The sequence below is a fragment of the Ursus americanus genome, chromosome 23, assembly GCF_024610735.1.
Source record: "Ursus americanus isolate L20-20 chromosome 23, mUrsAme1.1.p, whole genome shotgun sequence".
Taxonomy (NCBI): Eukaryota; Metazoa; Chordata; class Mammalia; order Carnivora; family Ursidae; genus Ursus; species Ursus americanus.
This window is the reverse complement of record NC_142149.1, coordinates 7,882,837-7,905,010: the sequence shown is the minus strand read 5'-3', so window position 1 is coordinate 7,905,010 and position 22,174 is coordinate 7,882,837. Positions and strand designations below refer to the sequence as shown.

General features: G+C 48.2%; 1 protein-coding gene across 4 annotated transcripts in view; it reads right to left on the bottom strand.

Moving 5' to 3' along the window:
• Positions 1-22,174, bottom strand: part of SLC39A11 (solute carrier family 39 member 11) — a 401,963-nt gene that overhangs the window by 125,027 nt on the left and 254,762 nt on the right. For all 4 annotated transcript variants that reach the window (XM_087854168.1, XM_045814067.2, XM_045814066.2 and 1 more), the window contains one exon: positions 9,859-10,029. In XM_087854168.1, coding sequence (XP_087710294.1) covers positions 9,859-10,029 — 171 coding nt within the window. The remainder of the gene's footprint in view (positions 1-9,858; positions 10,030-22,174) is intronic.

The window sequence follows — 22,174 nt, the reverse complement described above, 5'->3', positions numbered from 1 at the left end:
TCAGGATTAGAAATCAAATCTGTGCTCAGGACACAAAGAAAAATGGGGACAAAGGAATAAAATCGTGTGTGCCAATTAATGAATCACGTCCCCTCTTTTGAAATGGATTAAAGTGCAGTACAATAGGTTGTGAAAGGAGAGAAGGGCTCCAAGGGTGAGACCACGAAAATGCACTTCATCTCATCACAGCAGCTTCTTAGCAGCCAAGGGAGAAAAGAAATGTTATACACAATAAATTATGAATACTGTGTCCACGAGGGAGGCAAAGCTTTCTCAGGGAGTGCATTCTACAATAAATATCTTACTTGAGAGCATTGCGGGATGAACTGGGCATTGTCCCCAGCAAAAACAGAAAAGAAAAGAAAAGAAAAAAGAAAAGAAAAGAAAAGAAAAGAAAAGAAAAGAAAAGAAAAGAAAAGAAAAAGAAAGAAAGAAAGAAAAGAAAAGAAAAGAAAAGAAAAGAAAAGAAAAGAAAAGAAAAGAAAAAAGAAAAAAGAAAAAAGTGACAATAAATGCTGGGGTGGTTTTCACATGACAGTTAATGTCCTTCCTTTGAAGCCCAACTGGAGGCAAGAGAAGGTGTTATGTGAGAAGGCTAAGCTGGCACGAACCACTATGCTGCCTTGCTCAGGGGACGGGTGTGTGTCACCCAGAGGAGAGGATGACAAGCTCATCCTTGGAGCCGCTCTTTCCATTCCCGACACGAGATGCGGTGACGAGCCCGCTGTGATTTCCCCGCACGAGCCGCCCCCTTCCACCCCGTGCTGTCCGACATTTGGAACAAGAAGCCAGGTCAGAACCGATGGGAACAAGACGACGGTACCACAGAGGCGACTGTACTACTCTTAATTTTGAAATTTAAGGCATTTTATTTGCAATCAATGTTTGACACACCCCATGGCTAAGACCAGCTGTCTCAGGAAACAGAATGCCTCTCCTAAATAGAACTCAGCCCAAGGCAAGCTTGGGTAGGCTCTAAATATTTTGTGGAGTTGCTTTTTTTTTTTTTTTTTTGCCAAGGGTCTAGAGCAGTGCCGTCCAGTCGACCTTCTCTGTGGTGACGGAATTGTTCCGTATCTGTGCTATCCAGCATGGTGGCCACTAGCTGCACATGGCTGGCTACTCAGCGCTTGACATGTGGCTGGGTATGACTGAGGATCTAAATTTTGCATTTTGTTCAAATCTGGTCAATAAAACAGTAGAGCATTTGGTGGCTCTGGGATCTAAGCCTTTCTGACTCCAGAGCCTCTGCTCATCTGTCCCGCTGGCTACCTAGCTGCTGTATCAGACAGTGCGGGTCCAAAAGGACTTAGCAACACCACATTCGAGCTGATACCTGCCCGGCCAGAGTAGAAAGACAACTGGAATTTACTGGAAGAGTCTTAATACAAAAATATGTTCAAATTCTCTTGCCTTAATTTTTCCCTTTAATTTACATAATAGGTAGGAGGATGACATAACCTAATAGATGTGGAAAGGAGTCTTAATTTTAACCCTAGGCCTCATGCAGCTTGAGAGCACAGCTCACGTGGTCCGAAGGCCAGTCAGTAGGGCACAGGCATGAGTCTGTAGCTGGTGGCAGGAGTTGGCAGCCAATCTGAAAGTTGCCCTGTTGCTTTATGGAGATGGGGGTGGGGTGCGGTGGATTCTGCAGGAATCCCAGAGTTACAGCTTCACCCTCGGGGCATTTACACCAGTTTTCGTGCTCAAACCCAACAGCGTAATTGGGGAGCGTGCTACCAGCTTCTGCTACAGTGCACACCCAGGAACACAATATGCTGAGCAAAATGTCATCCCAGACAGGAGCCTGAGCTAATTATAATGTCAGGCTTCCCACTGAGACACAGATAATTAGAGGAGAATATTACAGTGTTTCCCAACTCCTGGGGTAAATGAGAAGCCTCTTCAAATGTAACCTGCTGGAGATAGAAATTAAAGTGGCTGGAGACATTCCCTTGGGAGACCACCAAGGCCAGCACCAAACCATCTTTCAGGATCTGAGCAAAGTGAAGGCGAAGTAGGAGGGAGAAGGGGCAGGGGGAGAGGACCAGGTGTGAGGGAGCTGACATCTTTCAGGCCCCACCGTGTTCTAGTCCCCGTGAATCACACGTCATAGCAGGTGACACGGTGAGTGGCCCCGCTGGTGGCTGGCACTTGAACCGCAAGATGGATATTATCTCCAGCTTACAGCCAGGAACACTGAAACTCCCGGAGTCCTACCTAAGGTCACCCAGCTCGGAAAGCATTTGGTGGCTCCAGGATCCACGCCCTTGGCCTTTCTGATTCTAAACCCTGGGCTTGTCCCCTCTCCCCCCATCACCCTCCTTGACATGTGAAAGGGCTGACGATCTGCCCGGGTCCTGGACGGTTCTCACTGTGTGGAGGCCGCGGTGGTGACAGCGGGAGCGTGAGGGCCGCGTGGGGGCTTGGCGCACCTGTCCGCAGGGTGCCCACAGAGGCGGTTCACGTTGCCCCGCCGAAACCTCTTTGCTGAACTGAGCTGTGGCATCTGGAGTGATAATCGCACCAACGTGCTGCAGACGTTAACATTTAATGTGGCAAGCTTCAAAAAAAAGGGGAAGCATTTCCTCAATGTCTCTGTAAGTGGCTCTGGAAAATGCTGTGGTCCGGAAGGAAGGAAGCAGAGCTCACCATAGCGGGAGGTGGGCTGGCAGCAACGGAAGGACGGAGCATGAGTCAAGCTCTGTCCGTGCCTGCTCACGCAACCTCCAGCCTCCTCTTCAGCCTCCCTGGGTCTCGATTTCTAAAGTGTAAAGCAGGGGTATAAATAGCTAGCTCATATGCGCAGGGCACTTAAGAAGGCCCGGGAGCGACTGCCTCCAGCATTAGCAGTGGCTTTTGTTACTGCCAATGCATCGTGGCCTTGAGGGGTGCTCTGAGCACTCCTTACCCAAGCCTGGGTCTCTGGCTGCGCGAAATACTCCTCCAGGTTCTGGAAGCAGAACAATGTGAAGAAGGGCCTGTTGCTTCAGTGATTTCACTGGACAAGTCCCTGTTTAATGACAGAATTTTCTATCCAGTCTTGGTCCCAGGAAAATGAAGAGTCAGAAAGCTGTCCTTTCTAAGCTCCTGGCCTCTCCCTGCCAGATCCAAGCTGCCCTTGCAGCACGTGGACACTACACGAGGGTAAAGTGGATGTCCAGGCTTGTGGCGCCAACAAGCCCTGGGACTTGTGAATGCCACCTTTCGTGACACAGGAGACTTTGTGACAAAGGAGACTTTGCTGACAGGACTGTCCTGGGGAGCCTGCTTCTCTCTCCCTCTCCCTTTGCCCCCCTCCCATCCCTGCTCATGCACTCACTCTCTCCCTCTCTCTCAAATAAATTAGTAAATAAATCTTAAAAAAAAAAAAAAAGCAGGAAAAGAGATCAGACACAAAAGAGAAAGCAATGTGACCACGGAGGCAAAGACTGGAGTTAGGTGTGGCCGCAAGGCCAGGTGGGCCAGCAGCCTCTAGAAGCTGGAAGAGGCAAGAGCAGACTCTCCCCACGAGGGATCATGGCCCTGCCAGCTCCGTGACTTTACCCTAGTAAAACTGATGTTGGACTTCTGGTGCCCAGATCAGTAAAAGAACGGGTTTGGGTCATTTTAAGCCACTATGTTTGTGGTCGTTTGTTCTGGCAGCCACGGGAAGCTAATACGATCCTTCGTTGTGTTCCCAACCTGTCATGAAAACAACCCCTATAAGATGATCTCTGGCATGAAGGGATAACTGTTCCTTTTTTGGTAACACCCTTTTTTGGGTGTGCTTTGGGGGTTGGGGATGTTGAGGTGGTTAGGGGATGGAGGGTCTTGTGCCCAAAACCATTTTTATCCTACGAGTCGTTCATTATAGATTAAGTTGATAAATCTCACAAGAACATAAAGAAGATAAAAATCAGCCACAGTCTCAGGAATAACGAGCCACTGTTAATATTTTAGTCTGTGAACTGGTGGGGTGTTTTTCCCTGGGGGGGAAGGAGCCCTTCTGATTAAAATGTCAAGCATTTCATGTAAAGCCACGAAATGTAGCCTAATAGGAACTGTCGAGGAAGACAAGCCGAGTAATTAAAATCAACTGTCGTGCTGTTCTGGGGACACAGGCAGTGACCCTAGCTCACTCTAGGTCACGGCAGCAACCAGCAAAGTAAACTTGACTCTTGATTCTAATGAGAGGAAAATAAAAAGCATGTGACTCAGCTTGCCTCTTCTATGGATTAATAAATAATTTCAAATGCAAAGGAAAGCCCACCGTGTCCCGGAGACCCAAAGGAGTTGCAGGCCATCCCTTAGCCCGCCTGGTTGGCCAAGGGAGAAGGGGAACTGGGACCCCCCCCCCCACGCTCTCGAATGACACGCCCTCCTCCTGGGATGAGGCTCGGTACCAAGTGCGCCGGTCGTTCCACATGCTCGAATAGATACTGAGCTCCAACAGGCAGCATGTGAGCTCCTAACAGGCAGACAGCATGGTGCTCCTTGCAAGAAACTCCACCAATCGGGGGAAGGGAGACACATTTAAATAATTGCCATTCAGAGTGATAAGATCACGACAGACGCAGACGCAGGATACAGCAGGGTGTCTCAAAGGAAGGGATGATTAACACTATAAAATACATGAAAAGAATATTGTACTATCTGTATTATTTTTCACAGACTCGTCCAGTGCCCGGGCTGAAAGGAATCACAGTGGTAATTTAACACATGTGCGTGCACACACACACACACACACACACACGCCCTGAATCACCAAATGGAGTAGTGTTTGAAGGAGATAACCTCTGGAAGATCCCTTTAAGCTCTAAATTTAACTTTCTGGCATGCAAAGCAATGCTATAGTGCACTGGCGAGACCATAAGCCACTCATGAAAAGAGATTAGGAGGAACTCGATTGCTAGTTGATTTTTAATTCCACTCCGACGCAGAGAGGAAGCTTGTTTTCCAAAGGCCCGGGAACCTCTGGAGGCTCAGAGCCCTTGAGCCTGCATGATACTGCATGAAAATCACTTTAAGAGACAATGCTCCAAAGGCTACAGAGTTGTTTTTGCAGAAAACATGTCCTTTCCCCAGGGCATTTTCCAAAGGACTCGGGCGCCCCAGCCCGCCGCCCATGCCCACGGGCCAAGCCAGAGGAGGGACGGGGAATGTGAGGGGCAGCATCTCCACGTGCGGAGAGTTTGCGTCCGCTACACGAGCCGGAGGGGCTCACGTCTGATGGTCCTCATCAGTCATGAGGGTTTCCTCCTAAAACATTTACACTGCTCGCATGACTGTGCCTTTGTTTCTCGAAAGTGGGGATTCTTCCCTGCTTCGGGGCCATGGACGGTCTTCAGGAGGCCTATGAAACACCCAGATCTCTCTGTGGGCTGTGTGTGAGGGGGACACCAGCTCTTCCCAGGTTCTTGAGGTTGACGATGAGCCACAGAAGTTTCAGAACGCATCCATCCCTGCACACGTGTATTAAATGTTAACCCATCGCCCCGGGTGTGTGTGTGTGTGTGTGTGTGTGTCTGTGTGTGTGTGTGTCTGTGTTTGTGTGTGCCTACGTGTGTGTCCTCGCACGCCAAATGTTAACCCATCGCCCCGGGTGTGTGTGTGTGTGTGTCTGTGTTTGTGTGTCTGTGTTTGTGTGTGCCTACGTGTGTGTCCTCGCACGCCAGGAACCTCAGGAAGACAGGACACTTGCTAACAAACTCTGCTGTTTACTTCCACATTAAAAAAAAGAAAATTAAGAAAATGTCATCCCCAGGACACATGAAACTGAATCAGCAAAGACAAAAAAACTTCAAAAAAATCAATGATCCTTTTAGACATTGTGAAAAGTCTATCTTAAAACCCAGAGTCTCAGGGAACGTCAAAGCTCTAGTTAAATTTTTAATACACTATAAAGGATAATGTTAAAAAAGAGACCTTTTCAAAAGTAAGCTGGCGACAGACAAGCTCTCGATATGGTTCCCATCAAAGGGCAGGAAGCCGCTGCCTGTAACTGCGGGTGAGTGAACCGCTCTGGACGGGAGTTAGTGGCCCGAGGCTCCGGGGATGGGCCCCAGGGGGGCCTCGGAGACTCGTCTACTTGCAGTTAGACCCTGGTGATGTCATCGGCACTAGGGCTTGCAACGACACCTATGTGCCAGTGATTTGCATCCGGTCCGGGCTTCTCTCTACAGCCCAGACTCTGCCCCTGTCTCCCAATCTGTCCATGCAACTACCTGATCCGCATCCCCCCTTGAATGTCTGCCAACAACCAAAACTCACCGTTCGAAGCCGAGTGCTTGATTTGCGCTTCTAAAACCTGCCCGACGGGGTCTTCCCCGTCCCAGTTGGTGGTGACTCCTTGCTTGCAGCCGGTCAGTCCTGGAATGTCGGGGTCCTTCCTGGCTCCCGTCTTTGTCCACACCCCCCGTCTACTACATCAGCAACCCCACGGCTCCACCCTTAGCAGACACCGGGATGGGGGCCTTGTCAGTGCCTCCAGCACAACTGCCCCAGTCTGAGACACCTGTTTGCCACTCACATTCCTACCGTGACCTCTGCCCAGTCTCCCCGAGGCCACTCTTGCCCCTCCTGGGTCCAGATTGAATTCAGTGCCTACAGAGAAGCTTTGAAAGCACAATTCAGGTCATATGCCTCTCTGTTCAAAACCCTGGGGTGGCCCATCTCCCACAGTAAAAAGGAAAATCCTAACAATGCCTGTGAGCTCCACCTGGGGCAGGGCTGACCTCTCTGTCCTCACTTTGTGCCTTTCCCTCCCACTCACCTTGCTCTGGCCATGCTGGACTCCTTGGAGGTCCAGACGTGCTTATGCCTCAGGGCCCTTGCACTGGCTGCTCTCTGCCTGGAACATTCACTCTGCCCCAGACAGCTGCATGTCTGACTCAGATGCAAGGTCTCAGTGAGACTGACCCTGACCACTCTATTTAAAATTGCAACTCCTTTCTGTAACACCTTAGCATCTCATCAGCCCTGCTGGACTTGTCCATTCTTTAGAGCACCAACCACCTTCAAACATAACATATAATCCACTTATTACCATTATGTTCATTGTCTATTTCCTTGCTATAATGTTAGTTACAGGAGACTAGGGATCTTGGTCTGTTTTATGACTGATGTAACTCAAGTACCTAAAATTTATTACTCAAATGCAATTAATAAAAGGCAAGACTGGGGAAGAAATTCACCCTCAAACTTCTCAATCCAGGTCCCCAGGTCACGTACCATTTACACTGGACTTCTGATGAAGCCAACTCAGTTGAGGTTCCTACGAGCCACTCAATCCTCATTTCAAAACACACTTCTACGTTCACCATAATAGGGACACAGGTTGAACATGAACTCGGGAATGCCAAGGATCCAGAAGAAGGTCTATTGTCAGGGAAGAGGTAACCTTTGAATCTGTGCTGACAGCGGATCATCAAACGCTGGTGTCATCCCATACACCTTCCTGCTAACACGCTTTTGTTTCTGGCCTTAATCAAAGCTCTTACTGAAGTCAATAAACATTAAAGATGCGAACTTTGACTCTTCCTAACCTTCTGTCAACATGAACCAGGAAACAGTCCCAATTGAGCACATGGAAACCCAGAAGGGTCGTGGCAGGTGGGAAACAGGAAGGGTGCCATCAGAGGAAAGCTTTTTCCCGGCTTCTCAAAGCCCAGTGCTGTGAAATCTGGATTTTAGAACACTTTTGTATTCTTCAGGGAGACGAGAATCACCATGGAACACCTCAAGCCAGTATAGTTATCTTATGTGACTGTAAGCCCAATGGACAGATCTTTATTCATTTCCAAATGGTTAGAGGAGAAGCCTTGAATGGCAGAAAGATAGCTACTAACTATTATGACTGAAAAGACAAGTACCTTCTCTTGCCGACTGATTAGTATTTAACAGGTTGAAGCAACTGTGGAGGTTATAAGCCCTAGGTCTTTCAGTGAGCTTGCTGAGACTCTGGAGGTGAATGTGGCCAGACCCTTCCACCAGGACAAATCTGCTTTGGTCAGCTTTGTGTGTTGGGGTCCCCCCTAAGACTTTGTCTCAAGGAATACTGCATAGCAAACTCTAGAAAAACCAGAGAGTCTGCCCATGACCCAAAGGGAGAGAGCCAAGAGGGAAATGAGAGAAACATGCTAAAGATAAATTGGGGGGCAAACCAGCCTACACAATCACATGATAGAAATTCCTAAGACCAGGATACAGACAATAAGGACCGTGCTTCTCATCTAGGGGATGACCTGAACTTTACTGGTTGGAAATGGAGGGCCTGGATGGCTCAGTTGGTTGGGTGGCTGGCTTAGGTCATGATCTTGGGGTCCTGGGATCAAGCCCCATATCAGGCTCTGCACTCAGTGCAGAGTCTGCTTGTCCCTCTCCCTCTGCCCCTCCTCCCTGCTTACACACTCTCTCTAAAATAACTAAATGGGCAAAATCTTTTTTAAAAAGTGATTGGAAGCATAGTGTTCTAGACAGGTTTAGTATATACTGGAATACGTAACATATCAAAATTTTCATTTTTTAAAAATGACCAAAAAAACCAACTAACCAGACAAACAAGTCCTCATTTGTAAGCAGAAGAATACAGAGTTACCCAAAGAGGAATAATTTCAGTTTGGCCGGTTTGTTCCCCCAGTATTGAAGCCAGAGGGTCATGGAGCAACACCTACAAGAGCCTCGAAGAGAAGAACGTGAGGGGAGGGGTGACAGGTCGGCATTATGAACTGTGCAAGGGCTCAGGTAATATATCACCCAGGGGCACTCCCTCACTGAGGTCGTTCCTGTAATTTGAGTTCCGGCACAACCAATGATGGGTCAGAACGTTGAAGAACTCAAGCCTGAGGAAGTCACAGCTGGAAGGGAGGACAGGAGTATTATTAATGCTAATAACCGGTACCATTTTCCAAATGCTCGTGCGGCCCAAGTACCTCACTAGGATCTGTGAATGCGTGTGTGCGCACTACTGCATCTCATTTAAGTATCAAAATAAATGGGGTGCCTGGGTGGCTCAGTCGGTTAAGCGTCTGCCTTCGGCTCAGGTCATGAACCCAGCGTTCTGGGATCGAGTCCCACATCAGGCTCTCTGCTCAGCGGGGAGTCTGCTTCTCCCGCTACCCTTCCCCCCGACCCCCACTTGTGATCTCTCTCTCACTCTGTCTCTCTCGAATACATAAATAAAATCTTTAAGAAAAATAAATATCAAAATAAATGTAATTCATTTTGCAAATGATATCCCGGTTCTCTCAGTAGTAACCTTACGCCCATTTCACAGATGAGAAAACCAAGGCTCGGAAAGCTCGAGTAACTTCTCCAGATACACTAGTGAGTAAGTGGCAGAGCTGGAATTCCAAGATGTGACCCAAGGAGCTCCTCAGGTTCCCTTGATTTATTTTTTTAAGAACCTCTTTATTCTTTTTTATGCTTATCTGTGTTTTCTCGTTACTCTAAATGAGACATAATATTACTTTTAAAATAGAGCGTCAACACATTTTGTTCAATTAAAATAAACCCAGAGACGCAAAGCAAATTACTGCAGCATGCTAAAAAGGATAGGACCGGCAAGGGCATTCCAGACAGGTATCCCCACGGGGAGAAGGCAGGTAAGGTAAGCGTTAGTGCTGAACTGTACGGAACTCAATACTTTGAAAGGGCACTAGCAGAACCAGAGACACCCCACGCTTATACAAGCTGCCCCCCACAGGGATAACGCAAGTTAAATACAAAGTCAAGGAAGATTTGCATTCTGTCCCTGCACCCCTCAAAAAAAGAATCCACATCACAGATTGTCTGCACCCCTCTTCCTGCCAGGCAGTTGAGCTGACAGTGACTTTCCCTTCGAGCCAGTGGCTGGACCGCGCGGGGGCAGGACCTCACCTGGAATGTTGTGGATGGTGATGGCCAAGATGAGCAGTGCGATCCTCCTCCAGCTGCCGCTTCCGGTCTGTGCCGGGTTCCCTCGAGGAGGCACCGGAGCGACGGGGCCCTCGGGAAGGCCAGTGGCCACCGCCTTCTTCCTCTGATAGGCCTCGCCGTTCTCGCTCTTGTCTGAGCAAAGACAGAGGGACAGGGAGAGAGAGCACTTTGAAAATGTGCACACGGGTGCCTGGGCAAGCAGCAGCAGGAGGAAGCTTTCCACCCTGGGAAAGGGTCTGCTCCCTAACTTCCTAATGGACTGTGTGTCCTTCTGTTTCTTTTTCTCCCCTCTCCCTTCCTCTGCTTACTCACTCATTCATTCCGCAAACACTCATCGAATAGACATTCAGTGCCCAATGCACAGGGACCGGAAAGGATAAAAAAGATGAAACTGGGGGTGCCCTAGCAATGCTTATGAGGGAGAAACAACAGTGAGTGGTGATTAGGAGCTCAGATTCTGAAGTCAGGCTGCCGGGCTCACTGCTGACTCGTCCACTTATCAGCTGTGTGGCGCTAAACAAGCCGTTTACCCTCTCTGTGCCCTGGTTTCCTAAGTCACAAAATGGGATAATAATGGTACCTGTCCCACAGGAGTGTGCCAGGATTAAATGAGAGGCTCCAGGCAACTGCTTAGCTGCTACTAGGTGTGCAGGTGTGGACCGTGGTGGCTGTCACGTGGTCCCTCTCTCCCTACAGCATGACACCGTGGGTGACCCTGCTCTCCTGGTCTCGCCGCCTCATGGGAACCCATCCACATGCCAGGCCCAGCCAATCAGACTTCCTCCCCGGGGACAGGGGGACTGGAGTGGGGACGGGGCCAGTGATTCAAGTGCGGATTCTCTATCCAAAAGGTCATGTACAGCCTGACATTCCACGCACGAAGGGAACAAGGAAGCAGCCTGACAGATGACAGAAGGAAGCAGATACAGAGAGGCATGCAGAGATGGGAAGTCATGCAGCCGGCCGGCCAGCCAGACCGACACAAAGACAGACAGGCAGACAAATAGCAGCCTGAGTGTCACAGGACATTTTGACCCTCACGGGCTGACTATGGTACCCTGCCACCGGACTTCCAGCTAACCCTCCTTCCAAACCTTCTCCTTGGGGGGATATATCTGAAGGGTGTCGTTTCCTAGACCCAGGTGATGCCAACTACCCGTGGTCTCCTAGGTCTGAGGCGGAGCACCCAGCCTGCGGTGGTGCCTGGCATGGGATGCGTCTGTGCGAGCGGCATCCCGGAGCAGCAGAGCCTTGAGCAAATCACAGACACCTAGTGGCACGAATGGAAAGGAGAGTCTCTCTAGCATGAGTGAACACAAGAACCCGCAAGTCATAACTCAGAGGTCACGAGCAGGACCCTTGAACATGTTGTACGATCCCCATCAGGAGCCGGGCAACCATACCTCCCAGCTTGGGCTCACCATCCCGGGGGGATTAGGAGTGTCCCCTTTCATGGTCAAAGCGTCCTGGTTTGGACAACAAACAGTGTGGCTCCTTGGGCTGCAGGAAACAGCAAAAGCTTGAGGGATACGTGGCTGTGTCGGGGGCCATCGCTCGCTCGCAGAAGCCAATGGTCATCGACTTGAAGAGTAGGAGGGACTCTCGGCAGCGGTTCTACTTCCCTTCTCTATAAATTCTCCACAAGCAAAAGAATTCTCATCTCTAAGCTGAAAGTTGCAGAAAATGTTTCCCAAAGTCAAATTAAGAGACCACGGGCAGCTGTAAGGACTCCTTTGGCCTTGACCCTGGGTTTCTGGCAGCACCTCTCCTTACTTCTTTCGTGTAAAGCAAGGTAGGGGTGTTTATCTTACCCTCTCAGGAGCTTCACTTACAGGCCAGAGAATCTCGCTACATAACCTTGATCAGGTCTTTGATGCCCTTTTCGGGAGAACCCGCCTAAGTGAACACTGCTTTCTATTTCCAAAACAGGAAAAAAAAACCAAAAGTAAAAATAAAACCAAAACACTTCTTTTGACAATCACTGTGTGTTTGTTCACTCAAATCCAGCAGGTCAGCTTGAGGAGGAAGCAAGTGCCCCAGGCAGGCAGACTCAGGCTTCCCCAGGTCCCGGCCTGTTCTCTCTCCCAACAGCTGAATCCAGTCCCCAGAGGGAGAAGCGGCCTTCAATGGATCCTCCAAAATGCAGCAATACCAGCCCCCCAAGCGTCGGCGGCCACAGCTCACATAACTGGTCTCTAGGGCCGCTGCTGTCTCTGAGGGAAAGCAACGCCTCCTCCCAGACGCTTTTGCACGGGGCGAAGCTAAACACTCACCACACGGTCTGCACACCGTGCATGTGTTCATGTGTGTGCGTGTGCGTGTCTGTACACATACACACAGGCATAGGAGTGTCATTAGGTACCTCACATATCACACAGCCTTCGTGAGCGTACGCACAGGTGTTCCCGACACCCGGAGGGGGAAGGTCTTTGTACATGCTGAGTTGACAACACTTGACGGCTCAGGCACTGCAGAGGCTGGGTGGAAAACCGAGCGCACATTTGGGACCTCAAGTCCATGAACGCTGAAGATGCAAGCAAAGTACGGCCGAGCGCTGTCCAGCAACTAAGCCATGTGGTGGCGGACGGCACTCGCCTTCCTCCCGGACCAGTCCAAAAACACCACCAGTTCACTGGGCTTCCTTTGAGTCCACGCCCCTGACCTAGCCCTCCAATGGGAGGTGATGGGGGGGTGGGGTGGGGGTGAGGCAACTCTTCCTTTGGGGTTTTACAATTTGAGAACAGACGGGGAGGACATGAATAACTCCTTTAAATCCACGGGCGGAAATGTATACTCTCTGGCAGTCTCTGAAGCCAGCACTTAGTTTTGTCAGGGCCACAACACGATCGGACTCAGACTCTCCCGCAAAATATGCACAGAGAGCAACAGGGATGGGGGCACCGTTAGGGAATTCCAGTGGCGTACTAGCATGTAGTAGGAACGATCGAGAAGCAGAAAGAGTTGTTAATAGAGGTAAAGCTGCATGCTCCGCCTTGGGGTCCCAGCGTGTGAGAGCTGCTGTCGGCGCCTTCCCTAGTGGGACGTGGGGGGGGGGGGGGTATGAACACCTGACATGCTTCTCCAAGGTAAATAAGCACCATTTGGTAACAGCCTCTAATGAGTCTGCAACAAGGAAAATTAGTCCAAATAAATCACTACAGAGAGTATGGCTGCCTCCTGAGCAATGAATCTTCTTGCCTCTCCCGGCAAAACGAGTTCAACCACTGCATGCCGAGAAGCAGAACACCGGCGCCGTGGGCAAAGGCTGACCACCTCACGGAGGCAACTGCCAAGCCCCGGGGTGGGGTGACGGGGTGGCCACAGTGACAAGACCCTGGGAGATTGTCTGAGAGAGAAAAGGTCCGGGCACTTTTGAAGTAGGAGCTGGCAAAGAGGAAGGACATTTAGAGATGGAACAGCCGATGTCAGTTCAGAAATGCAAAATGGCATCAGTGACATCAACTAATTGGTGCTTCTAAGAACTTTTCCTTGATCCTTCCAAAGGCCCCACGAAGCAGAGATCATTCCCTCTAACAAATAAAGAACCTGAAGAGCCGAGAGGTGGAGTTAACTGGTCCCAGGTCACACAACCAGTCCCAGATGGGTTCAGGAGTCAAGCCAGGTCTTTGCCTCCAGAGGGCGACCTCTTACCCAGGGTCCTGTTGTTGACTTGGGGTGGGGATAGAGTGTTGATCTGCTCCTTTGCTCCCCAAGAAGGGCAGGGAGAGCAGTCACTGCCACGACATTTAGGGGCTTGAAGTCCCAGATGTTTAGCTTGGAAATGTCCAGGGTACAGAGAGGGTCCCGTGACCCCCAAGGTGGGAAAGGCTCCGTGGAAATCTGTCTATAGTCATTCCCACTCAGAGACAAACCTGAAAAGGATCCACAGAAACACTGCTTCTTAACCCCTTAGCTCTACAATTTCCAGGTGTAAAGCAGCTATAAGTTGAAAATAGTTAATAACACAAAGCACGGAACACAGGGTTACAATTCTTTCAGGAAGGTAGAAGGAAAGACTTCAAAGCTGCCCATTATCAAAAGAGCTTTTTTTTTTTTTTTTTTTTTTTAAATTTAGGCTCCAGCATCTAAGAATCCACATAAAGCAGGGACCCACTGCTAGGGCTTGGCCTGTTGTCACCCAGTTTCATCTTTCTGGGGAGGCACGATGTGGCTCTTTGAGGACAGCAAAGGAACAGACAGACCTGTCCAAGGCTCATTCTTCCCGCTGAATCACAGGGCGAACTTACGTGACACATTCACACAATCACGCAGGTGATTTTCATCCCAGCACATTGTATCATAGAGCAAAGCCGTCCCGGGTCCGGTGGGCACAAGCTGGAGGGCCATCACGAACCCGGCTGCCTGGGGAAGCCCCATCCCTCGCCCCTCAGGGTTTGACTGCCTCCCCAGTGAAGCGAAAGGTGCTGAAGTCTCCAGATCAGTGACTCTAAACCATTGTGCATCAGCACTGCTTTTGAAAGTACTGTGGAAGCTATGATGATCTCTCCAGCAAAAAAAAAAAAAAAAAAAAATACAATTTTGAAAAAAATGTTTGAATCCTTATGGACTCAAGGACCTCAGACTGAGAACATCATGCAAGACGAATGCTATGTTAACCATTGTTTTCATAACCCACGGGCCCAGGCCCCCAGGGACACAGGATGTTGTCCCTCCGTCTCTCTGATGATGTAACTGGCCAAATCTACCAGGGCCCCATGATGGAACCTCAGTCCCCAGTGAATGCGGCAACACTAATTAACAGATCACCAGCCACGAGAGCTTTAAAAAATATCCCCAAGACATCAATGGAAATGATCTGGTTGAATTAGCACAAATAGGCAAATCCTCGTCCGCTAAGCACAGAAAACTTCAAACCTCTGGAGAAATACCTTCTTTCTAAACCCCGTTTACCAAACATACAATGAAGAGCAGTCGGTGACACCTGTCCACTGTGTACTACACATGCACAAGGAAGATCAAGAGACCGATCCAAAGCGGGGAGAGAGGAGGATCTGTTTACTTCTATTTTGCCTTCCTTCTTGTTTCCCAGAGAATCAGAATGTTTGGGGAAAGAAATTCAATTATCATCGTGAGTGTGACAAAGCTTGCTAAGAATTCGGTTCTGTTTCTTTACGCGTTTATGCGACTAGCATGACTTCCTTTATATGATTAATGCCGAATTTGAACACGAAGTAATGACTCGACATGGGGTAGCATCAGCCTTGGCATGCAGAGCAATCAAGGCCCATGGCAGCCCTTCTTGACAGCCCCACGAAATTTAAGAAAGAGCCAGGTGGTTCTCCCAGTCTTGGCAGATGACCCTTCTGCTCAAAGACATCCAAAACTAAAGGCTATGACTGTCTCTAAACCTATCCACACTCATCCTGCTTCCCTTTTATAAAGCTGCAAACGTAACTCCATTAAAGAAAAAGCCCCTAATATCCCTACCATAGTGACTGACATTTGTTCCTACCCCTCGTCCAGTCCATGCATATTCATGTGTTGCATATTTGCAGTCAGTGCAAATGGTGAGGAGAACAGATGCAGCATCACACTGCCTGCCACCGGATGTAACTCTGTCATCCACAAGATGCGGCTCTGTCAACCACAGGATGTGTTTCTGCCAACCATGAGATGTGGCTCTGTCAACCACGGGATTGCGGCTCTGTCAACCACAGGATGTGGCTCTGTCAACCACGGGATGTGGCTCTGCCAACCATGAGGTGTGACTCTGTCAACCACAGGATTGTGGCTCTGTCAACCACAGGATGTGGTTCTCCCAACCATGGGATCGTGGCTCTGCCAACCATGGGATCATGGCTCTGTCAATCATTAGCCATAAGGCTTCAGGGAAATGCTGTGTCTATGCCTCAGTGCCTTTGTACTAAAATGGGTTTAATAATTACATCTTTTTGGGGCACCTGGGTGGCTCAGTCGTTAAGCGTCTGCCTTTGACTCAGGGTGTAATCCTGGGGTCCTGGGATCGAGCCCCGCATCAGGCTCTTCTGCTGGGAGCCTGCTTCTTCCTCTCCCACTCCCCCAGCTTGTGTTCCCTCTCTTGCTGGCTGTCTCTCTCTCTGTCAAGTAAATAAATAAAGTCTTTAAAAAAATAAATTAAAAAAATAATCACATCTTCTTAGTAAGGTTATTACGAGAACTAAAATATAGGTAAAGTGCTTGGCACAGTGCCTAGCACATGAAAAGCACAATGAATATTAGCAATCCCTATTGATTATACATCTTTTTTTTTTTCAAAGATTTTATTTATTTATTTGACAGAGATAGAGACAGCCAGCGAGAGAGGGAACACAAGCAGGGGGAGTGGGAGAGGGAGAAGCAGGCTCTTAACAGAGGAGCCTGACGTGGGGCTCGAGCCCAGATCACCGGCATCACGCCCTGAGCCAAAGGCAGCCGCTTAAGAACTGCGCCACCCAGGAGCCCCTGATAATACATCTTAACATACAGTTTCATATTCCACTTGTTTCACGTTAAACTACAGAAATATTTCCTACATTTCTCAGCCTCTGTGACTCTAGTTTTTAAAGACTTCAGGGAATTTTGCTTCGTTCTGAGCCCATCATTTACAAAACTATTTCTCTCTATTCAAGTTTGAACGGTCGCTCTTTCCCAGATATGAAAAGATGCAGTGCCCTGTCTTGCCACATGGGGGCATACTCTTTCTGCTCCCTCCTACCCAGAATGGGCACCCACTCAGGGGAAGTACCTTCTTCACCTCAGGCACTAATTGTTTTATGGCTTCATGATTCATATAGACCATGGGAGCATAGGGCTGACCTATCTTAGGAAACGCATCCCAGCATGTGAGGAAGTTTCTGTTGCAGACAGGGAATCTTTGTGCAATGATCCTTGAATCTTCCATGTGCTTGCTTATAACTCATTGTTGGCCAACAACTGGTTTTGCTAAAATTGAACGAGAGTGGAGCTGTATCACATTTACAAATGTAAATGCAGTACATGCCTTTGAAGATAAAACATGAAAATTCCCTTCATGTATCTGTCACTCCCTTTCTCCCCTCCACTATCTTTTCAAAGTGATTTAGGCTTCGAGCTCCCAGAAAGAGAGAGGTGTTTGTTGAAAATGGTAAGAAAATTTAATTCTTGGCTTTTGAAGTTCTGGGGGAGGGGCAAGTCTTGGTGGTTTAAGGGAGAAAAAGGATGTTCAAGGGGGTCATTTTGACTCTGCGACATTTTTGCCTCAAATGCTGTCTTTAGAATCCACTGGGCGCTTGAGACGTGACTCAGCCGTCAGGAAGTGGGAAGGTTTGAGTGCTGGAGGGTGGCGATGGAGCGGTCTCTCTCTCCACGCAAACAGTGCAGCCAAGATGACGCTCACGGTGCCTTCCCCCGGGGAGAAGTTCCTTAGCTTCCCAGAACCCTACGAGGCTACTCACCCATGAGTGTCCTTCGATCCCCCAGAAGCCCTTGGAAATGTGCTGCAAACGTGAAGTCCTGGCATAAAGCCAACAGCACGCCATTCATTTAAATGTTGCCCATTTAATACATTTGATGGGCTTCAGTAGTCAAGGCAGGGCTGGCCAGCCATTTGACCCACCTCACCATTGGGCAGGTGCCCGAAATACGATATTCCTGCCAGTAACCTCATTCTGACTATAAAGATACAAGTGCATATCAAAGCAACCCTGGAAACCCTATAAATATACAGAAGAAAACTTAAATTGCACATAACCATATCACCTAACTATATATATATATATATAGTGTGTATATATATATATATATATATAGTGTATATATATATATATATATAGTGTATATATATACATACATACACACACACACACACACACACACACACACACACACACACACACACATATTTGGAGTTTGGTGTATTTCCTTCCATGCTTTTTTGTACGGTTTTTACATAACGGAGATATCATATTATACAACTGTAGACTGCTTTTTGGTCTTGCTAAACACAAGCATTTCCCCTCTATGACTGAAAACGCTTACAGGCATTTCAAGCAATACAAATTATTATTTACATTTTCATACTGTTGGGCATTTAGGCTATTTCTAATTTTATTTCTATAAATATCACTGCAAAACCTTTCACCTGTATAAACAATGAGAAATTTGAACAAAATTCCCAGAAGGGGAAGGGTTGATCAGAGGGCTGTGATACATTTGGCTAATTAATTTCCAGAAAGGTCATGCCATTCACACTCCTGTGAGGCGGTTTGCAAGTTCTCGTCCTGGCATTTCTTGGTCTGCATGGGTATTTCGCATTTAAAAATAAACGTACTCCTTTATGAAGGAAATGACATTTCCCTTAGTTTGTAATTCTTTGGCTACAGGTGAGGTTGAACATTTTTCAGAGTTTCGGGCATTTTCTCTCCTCTTTTGTGCAAGGTCTTCTGTCCAAATGAGCCCTCTTTAATGACACATGATTAGCTAATTCCTGACAGCCACGGGTAATTTTCCAGTGATCTAGTTCTGCCTGTCAATGGCCAGTGAGAGCACCAGGCGTCCTCACAAGCCAGACAAACGTATCCACCTGGCCAACTTGGGGCTCTAGCCTCCATTTTATTTATTTTTTTAAAGATTTATTTATTTACTTAAGAGAAAGAATCCTCAAGCAGACTCCTCGCTGAGCACAGAGCCCGACACAGGGCTCGATCCCACGACCCTGAGATCATGATCTGAGCCAAAACCAAGGGCTGGCTGCCTAACTGACTGACCCAGCCAGGCGCCCCTCTAGCCTCCGTTTTAAAAGCTCCTCTTTGACATTCCTCGAGACAGCCTTTAAAAAAAGGGGGGGGGGCGCCTGGGTGGCACAGCGGTTAAGCGGCTGCCTTCGGCTCAGGGTGTGATCCCGCCGTTCCGGGATCGAGCCCCACGTCAGGCTCCTCTGCTATGAGCCTGTTTCTTCCTCTCCCACTCCCCCTGCTTGTGTTCCCTCTTTCGCTGGCTGTCTCTATCTCTGTCAAATAAATAAATAAAATCTTTAAAAAAAAGGGGGGGGTCATCTGTTTTATTTATGCTGCTAGCTGATTTGGTCCAAAAGCTACTTTTCCCTCTCAATATTGAAACACGGCGTTTTTCAAAAGCAGGGTATATGAAAGCTTCTCTTGCTTCCCTTGTCTTCTTTCTACCCAACGACCCTGGGATTCTTGTGAGCAACACAGCAGTCCTGAAAACATTATATATATGGTGAGAGGAATCTCGTGTGGACAGGAGCCTTGCGAGGGCTTCCAGATTTAGCAAATAAAAACATGGCGGGCTCAGCTTTAGTAATGGAGTTTTGGATAAAACGAAGCTTTTATTTTAGTATAAGTATATCCCAAATGTTGCCTGGGATATACTTATGCTAAAAGGTATTCTTTATTTGGAATTAAAACTGAACTGGATACTTGTATTTTATCAGACAGTCCTATGTGTGGCCCATTCAGGGTCTGAATTCTAGGGTAGGGAGATGCTGCACAATCTGAAAGCAGCCACACACTCAGTATGAGACTCTCCAAGGAGGTACTGCACGGGCTGTCTGTAATCCAGGGCAGGAAAAGATGCCATTGGAGATGAAGGAAACTTCATGGGAAAACTCTCCAAGGAGGTACTGCATGGGCTGTCTGTAATCCAGGGCAGGAAAAGATGCCATTGGAGATGAAGGAAACTTCATGGGAAAACTCTCCAAGGAGGTACTGCATGGGCTGTCTGTAATCCAGGGCAGGAAAAGATGCCATTGGAGATGAAGGAAACTTCATGGGAAGATAACGGAAGCATTTATTAGGCTTAGTTACTAACCTTTGAGCAGAGAAGCATCTGGAGTTTCAGAAATAGTATGCAAAACCTATTTACAATATATGTCATTAGAATATATAGATGTCTCCATTTGTCATTCCAAAGATCACCAGCCACACAGTTGTCAGAGGGTCAAACGCTGCCTGAGTAAGGAGGCTATTTTGATTGCCTCGTCCTTTCAGTCCATAGTTGCCAGGCACTGAAAGTAATCCAAGCCTCACCTATGACGCTTACAATTAGGCAAGTAACTGCTTAGTGACAACGCAGACCCAAACAGATCTGCATAATTGATAAAAATTAAATATACATCAGAAGAAGAGATGGCTTCACTCTTATGAAAGATTTCTCATCCACTAAGCAGACCACCCACTAAAACATGGCCTGTTCCAGATCTCTAACTGAGGTAATAATTCTTACTCTCAGTCAAGGGAGCCAAAATATCCAATAAGATTAAAACGTCCACCTACCAAGTCAGGGCTTCTGCTTTGAAGGCACAACCAACTGATTGATCAACATGAACTCATTCCTGATGAATTGACTGTGGTCTAAAAATAAATCCCAGGTGGGCCCCAGAGCCATCTCGCTAGCTCTCAGGACCCCCTGCACGTGTGTGCTCAGCACAGATGTCCCCGTGGGAAAGAGATCATCATAGCTTTGGGGGAGTCCACCAGCAAAAGACATTTGCTGCAAGAAAGTCCCAGCACACTCATCAGAGAGAGAAAGGGCATTCTGGAGAGCACCCATGCTTACAGGAGCTTTGCAAAGGACCCTCAGCCGACTCTAGAAAGATGGGAGCCAGCATGTAACTTAACATGGTTGTCAACGATCGGGTCAGGGAGAAGGCATCCAGCAGGATAGCACCCATTTCAGGGCTTGCATCCAACAGCTAATATTAACTTTATAGTCGCTTGGCTTACTTTCTTCTTTGAGATAATGCTGTTCTGCCACCCCATCCAGTTCTGAGAATAAAGGTTAATAGCCTAGGCCACTGTATCTTCAAGTGTGGAGTAGAGACCATCCATTGCTGGGTCACGTGGGAGCTTATAAAACCCACCTCCTGGAGCCCATCCTAGAGCTACTGGATTAGAACCTGTAGGAGAGGAGCCCAGGAATCTGCCATGGGCCATTTCCTGCCCTCACCCCCAAGGTAATTCTGATAGAGACTGGATTTTGAAAATTAATGTTTGAGACCACATAAGTACTACTTAATCCAGGTACTTCCTCAGTCTCTAAATTCATGTCAGTCCAAATATTATTGCCCAATTAGATATCTCGAGGTTATACACAGGGATATACCTGATCCTTAGTTCTCTCTGGGCACCTAAGAAGACACAGGACGAAGCCAAACAGACAGTGGGGAAGGCAAAGGAATTTAAGACTAGACAGTGAAAAGGAATTATACTGTCTTGATAGAAACCATCATTTCCTTATCAAATGAAAATCCTTTTTTTTTTTTAAGAGGATATGGACCATCACAAGGAAAGACAACCACCAGCAGAAAACTTGAGAGGAAAACCAATTCCCCCAAACCAAGTACCCTCTCATCTTTCCTGGACCTCTGCAGGGTCTCTCTAGGGTCTCTGCAGGGTCTCTGTCTACATAAACCCTCCATTTCTATCTCCCAGTTCCTCTCTAGTCCTAGGAGCTGGTCACCAGGAATCAAACCTGACACTAGCAAGGAGGACTGTCAGCTGCTACAGCGAGAGCGCACACATGGCCAGTGCTAACTCACGGCACCATCGTCTGCAAACTACAAGAGGAAACGAACTCTTCCTTTTGCCACGGGCCACATAACTGAGTAGAAAACACGGTACTGGAGAGGTTCACATGAGACTCAAATTGCATAAACATTTCTCTGTTTGGGGGATTTTCTTGCTTTTCAGGATACAAACAGTTGACCCTGGAACGCAGGGTAATCACTGGAGACAACAACAAAGGAAGGAAAAGATAAGCACAAGTCTGAAGATTTATGGTTTGTTTTTTGTCTTTGTTACAAGAAGGTCAGAGAGCTGAGACTTTACCTGGATGCTGGGGAGAACTTAAGTCCATGTCCACATTCAGCAGGGACAGTTACTCGGTACAAGCCCGGTGGAGGGCAACAGAAGCCAAGTCAATCACCGGAAGTGTACTGGGGGCTCATGGAACCCACCCAGGGAGGCCACAGAACCCACCCTGGAACCCCAACAGAACCAAGGGAGACCAGAACTCCTGCTCCACCAAAATGCCACCATATGCCCTCGTGGCAGCACCTCTGTCATCAGTGCTGGACGCCAAATGCCCCAGCTCAGGTCACTGGCACTGAATGTTGGCTGCTCCTGCTGGAATGACTTCCCTCTCAGGTCCACCCAACTGGCTAAGCCATGGTCAGCTCTAGCTGCAAGAGGCTAGAAGTCCAACTTCTATCCTAAGAGCCAGGCTCTGTCTTCCACCAAGACGCCCAAGGTGGGGGGAAGGGAGAGTCTCAAACACAGTCAAGGAGTTCAGAGGCTAAGCT